The sequence below is a fragment of the Geospiza fortis genome, unplaced genomic scaffold (assembly GCF_000277835.1).
Source record: "Geospiza fortis unplaced genomic scaffold, GeoFor_1.0 scaffold183, whole genome shotgun sequence".
Taxonomy (NCBI): domain Eukaryota; kingdom Metazoa; phylum Chordata; class Aves; order Passeriformes; family Thraupidae; genus Geospiza; species Geospiza fortis.
The window spans coordinates 1,635,533-1,643,320 of NW_005054447.1; the positions used below are offsets into that span (position 1 = coordinate 1,635,533).

A 7,788-nucleotide genomic window follows, 5' to 3' on the forward strand; every position below is an offset into this window, starting at 1 on the left:
CACTGGCTCCTCAAGCAAGTCAACCACAGCCACAGCCTCCCCCACCACAGCCTCCAGCCCCACCACCTCAGGCCATCAGTCAAACACCTTTGCCTGCGCCCAGCAGCCTGCCTCAGGAAGGGACAAGTGAAGATGGCCGGAGAGATCTGACTCCCAACTCTTTGGGGAACAATAGCAGCAACAACCAGCCTGGAAGTAACCATCCAAATACACCCACTGCATCTGCCAGCACCATGCAGCCTGGGCAAGTGGACTCCTCTGCCACACCCAGCTCCAGCCTCCTTGGAGAGGGCCCAGGGATGCCGGGGAATGGGCAGGCAGGCCTGGGCCCCAGAAACACCCTGAACTCAGAAGGGCTCTCAAAGGAGCAGCTGGAGCACCGAGAGCGTTCTCTGCAGACCCTGAGAGACATTGAGCGCCTGCTGCTTCGCAGTGGGGAGGCCGAGCCCTTCCTCAAGTCCAGCCAAAATGCAGGTGAGGGGGGGACTGCCCCTCAGCCACAGGCTGCCCCTGCTCAGCCCCCCGCACCCCCTGCCAGCATCAAGAAGTATGAAGAGCCTCTGCAGTCCATGATCTCCCAGACCCAGAGCCTTGGTGGGCCCAGTCTGGAACATGAGGTGCCTCACCACCCTGGTCCTGACATGGGACAGCAGATGAACATGATGATGCAGCGGCTGAACCAGGACAGCCTGACACCAGAGCAAGTGGCCTGGAGGAAGTTGCAGGAAGAGTACTACGAGGAAAAGCGACGGAAAGAGGAGCAGATCAGCATCCATGGCCGGCCCATGCAGGAGATCATGATCCCTCAGTCAATGGGGAGCATGATGATGCGTGGGCCTCCACCACCCTACCACAGCAAGCCTGGAGAGCAGTGGCCACCAGGGATGGGCAGCCAGCTGCGGGCACCCATAGATGTGCAGGACCCTCTGCAGCTGCGGGGAGGGCCACCCTTCCCTGGCCCACGGTTCCCTGGGAATCAAATGCAGAGAGTCTCTGGCTTTGGAGGGATGCAGAACATGCCCTTGGATGCTCTTGGGCCCATGAATACCATGCAGAGGCCAGTCAGGCCCAGCGTGGGATGGAGCGATGATATGTCTCCTATGGGAGGCCCTGGGAACTTTCCACAAGGCACCTTACCCTACCCACCAGGGCAAGGAGACCCAGAAAGGTTTATGAATCCCCGTGCCAGAGAGGAGATTCTGCGGCATCAGCTTATGGAGAAACGCCCAGTGGCAATGCAGAGGCCCATGGGGATATCCAACAACTCCATGAGCCAGGGCATGGAAATGGAGAGGATGATGCAGGCTCACAGGCAGATGGATCCATCCATGTTTGCGGGGCAGATAACGGGTGAGACCCTGAGCAGTGCCCCAATGGGAATGGATTTTGCAGGCACTCGGGGGATGCTGAGCCCCCCTATGAGTCAGTCAGGCCTTCGGGACATGGACACACCCATGGGCCCTGGCAACCTCAATATGAACATGAATGTCAATATGAACATGAACATGAACCTCAATGTCCAGATGACCCCACAGCAGCAGATGATGATGTCCCAGAAGATGAGGGGCCCTGAAATGATGACCCACCAGGGCATGAACCCTGAGGAGCTGGCCAGGGTTAGGGCTCAGAATGGCAATGGCAGTGCAATACTAACGGGACCCCAGAAAATGATGATTCCCTCACAGTTCCCCAACCAAGGACAGCAAGGCTTCTCGACAGGGCAAGGGTCTTATCCCAACCTGCCCCAGGAGATGGGCAGTGGCTCAGACATGTTTAGCCCTGAGCAGGGCACCATGCCTGTTGGGAGCATCAGTGGCACCACCAGACTCAGCCACATTCCTCTGCCTCCAGTCTCCAATCCCACTCCCACACCAGGGGGAAACCTGGCCAACATGCACCCAGCACCTTCCCGGGGGCTGGGCCGCCGGCCCTCTGACCTCACCATCAACATCAACCAGATGAATTCCCCCAGTATGGGTCACCTCAAGTCTCCCACCCTTAGCCAGGTGCATTCACCCCTGGTCACCTCCCCATCTGCCAGTCTCAAGTCTCCACAGACACCCTCGCAGATGATCAGCATGCCACCTTCAAACCAGTCTGGACCCCTCAAGTCCCCCCAGGTGATGAGTTCCTCCCTCAACGTCCGGTCTCCAACTGGCTCACCAAGCCGCCTGAAGTCCCCTTCTATGGCTGTTTCTTCCCCTGGTTGGGTGCCATCTCCCAAAGCCACCATGCCCAGCCCAGGAGTCAACCAGAGCAAGCAGACTCTCAATATGAACTCATCTGCTTCCATTGGAGCACTGGAGCAGGGTATGCTGGGTGTCTTGTATGCGAGTGCATGTTTGTGCTTAATTTTGATGAGTGTGTGGACAGGGTTTCTCTCCAGCCCACAAGCTCTCTCTGGAACAGGAAGATATGTGTTCCTGTGCCTGGCCTTGCATCTCATAGAGCAAGTATGTTTTCCCAGGAGTCCAAACAGGGCCTTTTCAGGTAGATCTGTGACACATGCAGCAAACACTATGTCTGTGCTGGGCAGTCAGGGGCAGGTTTCAGTGGAAGTCTGTCACTGCTCTGGAGCAGGGTCTCTGCATGAGCCTTCTCAGAGTCCAGAGAGTGCTGCACTGTGCCAGCTCTGTGCTTTGCAGCCTCCTCTGGTCACAGTGACCAGAGGTCAGGGTTGCTCTCTGGTGGGAGCAGGCCGTTGCAGGTGAACAATACTAAGTTGATCTCTCTCATTCTTGCAGGTTCTCTCCCTTCTGGGCCTCGGAGCAGCTCTTCTGCACCAGCCAGCAACACCTCTAGCACCATGAATCCAAACATGCCTTTTACTTCCTCTCCAGATCCATCCCCTTCCCAGAACCCCCTCTCACTGATGATGTCCCAGATGTCCAAGTATGCCATGCCCAGCTCCACACCACTTTACCACAATGCCATCAAAACCATCGCCACCTCTGATGATGAGCTGCTGCCAGACAGGCCTATGCTCCCACCTGGAAGTATGTCAGGTATCTACTTCTGGAGGTGGGCTTGCAAGGGGTCAGACTGTCTTGTGACTGCCAGTGGACCTGAGGCAGCAGGTGGAGAAAGTATTAGGAACTCTGATCTCCCCATGACTGCCATGTCACATAGCTTAAATTTCCCCTTGTTTATAACAGTCTGTGCAATTCCCTGCCCTCTGCCCAGGCTGTCCATCAGCTTTTGGCTTGGGTGGAAGGACATGAGCTGGTCTGGCTTGAGGAGTCCTTCTTCCACAAGACCTGGAATTTTTTTACCTTTACCCATGGAGATGTATTTGGCCCGAGTTTTCATGGCTCCTGAAGTTTTGTCAGGTTCAGAGCTTGCAGGCAGAGGTCTCCTGCTTAGAGCCCTTGTGCTCCTGTGCAGTGGGACAGGGATGCTCTGAATGGGGCTTGGGAGTCTGGTGTTTTGAGTGGAGCCCAAGTGCCTGCGCAGGCAAGGCTGTGTTGTAGCACAGTTGTGATTTCAGTAGGCCAGATACGCTCCACTAACTGGTGGCACTGGTGAGGACATCTAGGCAAATGAGTGTTTTTGGTCACGTGATGACCAGCCCAAAGGGGAATTCCAACATGCTCTACCACTTGATTTAGGGGTCTAAAGCCGTCTGATAAATATTTTTGTCAGTTTTGGAAATGAAAAATCAACTTTTTGACTCTTTCACTTCTGAGCAATCACCTAGGTTGACCGCAAGGCATGCAAATGCATTGGCTGCCTCCGCAAGCACTGATGGCTGCTCTGCTTTTCTGATGGGCACAGACTTTCCTGCCCAGACAGCACCTGTGCCGGGCTGCTGACTCTTCTGCTTTTTTGCTCCTCAGCACCCAAGGTTGTGTGGTCACTGGAGCTTGCTGGGTGGCAAACCCTGTGGCAGGCAGGGGTGAAGGGTCACCCCTTGCTGCCTTTCAGGTAGCTGAGAGCCCTGATGAGACCATGATGTAAGGCACACACAGAGCCAGTCAGGACTCTAAAATCAGGGGAATGTAAGAAATTACAAATCTAGCATGGGACTGGATGAAGCTGGAAGAGCCCTCTGGTGCTTGTGGGCTTGAGGAGCTGGAGTTGGAGACACTTTTTCCTGATGTTGGTGCTTTGTAAGCCCATCTTGGAGCTGCTTTCTGAGCATCATGCTCCATGCTCAGGGCATTCTGAGCAGGACTGCTTGGCAGGCTCTCAGGATGTGGATTTTACAGCCCTGAAAAGTTTGTAGGAAGGGTTAACTCTTCTCTCTTTTTCCTGTCCTTAGGCGTGACGGGGAATCAGCCAAATCAACTGCACTTGAACTCTGTGGGGCCTGGATCCGCTCAGAGCCCCATGGGAATGAACCTACCTGGTCAGCAGCCCCTTTCCCACGAACCACCCCCCACCTCTATGATGTCCTCCCCAAACCCTCTGGGCTCCAACATTCCTATGCATCCGAGTGGGCCAGGGGCGGGCGTGCCCCCCCAGAACCCCATGATGCTGCCCCCGGGTCCCCAGGACTCATTGAACCAGCAGTGTGGCCCTGTGCCCAACAGTTCACAGATGATTCCTTCCAACCAGCTTGTGTTCCCCCGCATGCAGCAGCCCCACAATGCCATGCCGTCTCCTGCTGGAGGCATGCCCATGGCCCCCAGTGCAGGAGGTGGCCCTGGGATGCAGCAGCATTACCCGCCAGGGATGCCCTTGCCACCTGAGGACCTTCCCTCCCAGCAGCCTGGCCAGATGCCCCCTCAGCAGCACATGATGGGCAAGAACATCCCTCCTCGGATTGGTGACCCCTACCCGCCCGTGCTTCCTGGGGTGGCGTCGGTGCTGAACGACCCCGAGCTCAGTGAGGTCATCCGCCCCACGCCCACGGGGATCCCGGAGTTTGACCTGTCCAGGATCATCCCATCAGAGAAGCCAAGCAGCACCTTGCAGTATTTCCCCAAGAGTGACAGCCAGGCACCCAAATCTCAGCCTTCCAACCTCCACCTCATGAACCTGCAGAACATGATGGCTGAGCAGCCCCCTGTGCGTCCAGGTATGAATGCTTCCAGCCTCCCCGGGCAGCAGGGCGTGCAGAGGGGACTCAGCATGCCCATGTGCCATCCTGGACAAGTGCCCATGCTGGGCAGGACAGGCATACCGCCCCAGCAAGGCATGATGGGCAATAGCATGCACCAGGGCATGATGTCTCCGCAGCAGAGCCTGATGGCCCAGCAGAATTTCATGCTGATGCAGGCCAAGCAGAGAAGCATGTCTGTGTCAGGGGAGATGTATGCCCAGACAGGACATATGATGTCACCTCAGGGCTCTCTCATGGGGCCCCCGCCTCAGCAGAACCTCATGGTCACACACCAGATGAGGCAGAGGAGTGTCTCCCTGGACAGCCAGATGAGTTATATCCCTGGGCCTGGGAACATGGCGAACTTGCCTTTTTAACCCTGACTGGCACTCAGGGCTGGGGCGGGGATGGGGCTGCGCCTACAAACATTTTTAAACCTTTCTCTGGGGGCGGGTTGGGGGCCAATGCCAGTGGAGGACACCATGTGGGATGCTTTTCATATTGGATTTGCCTCTACACAGCAAACCAGATGTGCAGTAAACTTGATGTGAATTGGGTTTCTTTTTCCTTTCTTTTTTGGGGAAGGGGAGGGTGAAGAGGCTGGGAGTGGGGCTGTTACTTTGAACCCTGCGTGGCAACCAGGGACATCCAGACCTTGTGGCAGTTTGTAAAGTTTTCACTTATGGTTTTCCTCCGTCTAGTGTTTTTCTTGCCCTTTTTTCCTCTCTCTTTTTTTTCTCCTTCCTTTTTAAGCAACCAAAATGTGCAAGAGGGTTTTTGGAACTAGCTGTAAATAGGTCGCTGGGAAAGGCAAAATTTGTGCTGGTTTTTAATTGTCCTGTATTTCTGTGTTTTAATAGAAGCCTCAAAACATGTTTTAAAAAACAGAAAGAAAAAAACATGCTAAAGGCAACAGTGTACAAGGATTGAAATCTCTCCGTGGGGGAGGCAGGAAGATCCCCAGGGTGCACAGGGTGTTGAGAGATCCCGCTGTAGAGTGACTCTGTCAGACCTGTGTTATTCACAAATCTGAATGGTTTTGCATGTGTGTGGAGAGGGGGTGGTGCAGTGTCATGCAGATCTCAGGTCCCGTGGATACATGGATACTGTGCTGAGTACACCAACACAACCACTGACCAAGGGCCATTGGGCCGGGGGAGGCCGCCAAGCTATAGCCCCAGTGAAATGCTGCTGGAACGGTGCTCATCTGGCAGGGCAGAGGCCACGGTTTTACAGGATGCAGCTGTTGCTGCTCTCAGGAGAAGCTGCTGTGTTTGGGATGGGAAGGATGCCGGCCCTTCAGCTGGAGAAGCATGAAGAATCTGGGCTTCACAGATGGTAACGTGCGGACCTGAAGGTCTTGACCAGCTCTGTCACCTCTACTCCCTTTTCTTCCCTTCATGCTGTGTCCCCTGTAGGCAAGGTGTTGTGGTGGGTAGGGACAGATGGGCTTTGAGGTGAGTGAGGCAATGCATTCCTGTGCTTCCAGGAAAGGCTAGCTGGGAACCCTGATCTTCTGCAGCCTTCCTACACCAGTCTATTACCCATTCATTACCCTTCACCACTGCGTCCTGCTTCCCTGCCATTGAATGCTTTCCCAGGTTTTCCTTGTGCTTGTCAGTCCTTCATCTGTAGAGTTTTGCAGGCAGTCTTCACTCCATGATAACCTGAGCTACTGGCAGCAGCCCTGCCCTGTGGCACAGGAGAGGTCCAGCTCTTGAAGAGGACCTGTCCTTGAGTGCAATACTCTACCTCAGCGTTCAGTGTCAGCAGCATGGCTGTCCTGTGCTTCAGACGGAAGAGGCCAAAGTTGAGTTACAATCTCTCATTCCTAGGCTGGCAAAAACTCTGGCTTTTCTGGATGCACTCCACCCTCTCCGTCCTGTACTCCCTAATGTCTTCCTGCATGCAGCTCTGATGGTCTTTCCCATGTTTTTTCACAGAGGGGAATGTGTCATGATGCATGCACATTTCTGCACATAGCACAGTATCTCTGGACCTCTGTGAGGATGTGCAATTCCAGTATCCATTGGTGAACCTGGGGCACACAACTGCTGGAGGAACACTGCTTGGAGGATTATCTCTGCAGAGCCAGGCTTAACACACTACCTCTCTTATAACAGAGCTCATCTTTCCCAACTTGCTGTTGCCAGGAGGAGAGGGCTTTGGAAAGGGAGATTGCCAAGTAGTGAGTGAACAGCAACACTTTTTGTCAGGTTGCAAGCTGTTTGGAAAGGCTGGTGGGTGCTGAAATATCAGCCCAGCAGTTGTCTTGATCCAGTCTGTGAGAAGATGGAATCATAAAGTCCAGTTAGGAATACACTGAAGCTTTGGGGCATTTTGTAGTGCTGGGTGAGAAGCATGGGTTTGGATCTGAGGAAGGATCCTGCTCTAGTCTCCTGATTTGTAGGGGTTTGTTGTATACAATGTGGCTCAGGCTTTGGACCTGACTTGTTAGCTGGTTGGATTCTTGATCCTTTCAGTGTCTGTTTCATGCAGGAGGACGTGGCTCAAACAGATGTAGCTCCTTCTAAGCTTGCCTTGCCTGAAAGGCTGTAGCTTCTCTTGGCTGCTTTTCAGGCTGTTGGCTGCTGGTAGCTTCTCATAAACATCCAAATACCAATTATACTCCCAAACTTTGCTCATCACCTACCAGCAAGTCTTGGCTAATTTGAAGCCATAACATTTTCTATATGGAAGTTTTTTTGTTTGCCTGTAGATAGCTGTTCTTTTAGCCTGGTTGA

General features: G+C 54.1%; 1 protein-coding gene across 3 annotated transcripts in view; it reads left to right on the forward strand.

The window, feature by feature from the left end:
* Positions 1-5,601, forward strand: part of BCL9L (BCL9 like) — an 11,719-nt gene extending 6,118 nt beyond the window's left edge. Inside the window, exons 6-9 of one of the 3 annotated variants that reach the window (XM_031062375.1) lie at positions 36-56; positions 519-2,310; positions 2,745-3,005; positions 4,262-5,601. In XM_031062375.1, the coding sequence (XP_030918235.1) occupies positions 36-56; positions 519-2,310; positions 2,745-3,005; positions 4,262-5,421 (3,234 nt within the window). In that variant the 3' untranslated portion in view covers positions 5,422-5,601. Of the gene's footprint in view, positions 1-18; positions 2,311-2,744; positions 3,006-4,261 lie in introns of all 3 variants that reach the window. The other 2 variants (XM_031062374.1, XM_031062373.1) reach the window with 2 other exon arrangements.
* Positions 5,602-7,788: the final 2,187 nt, after the last annotated feature.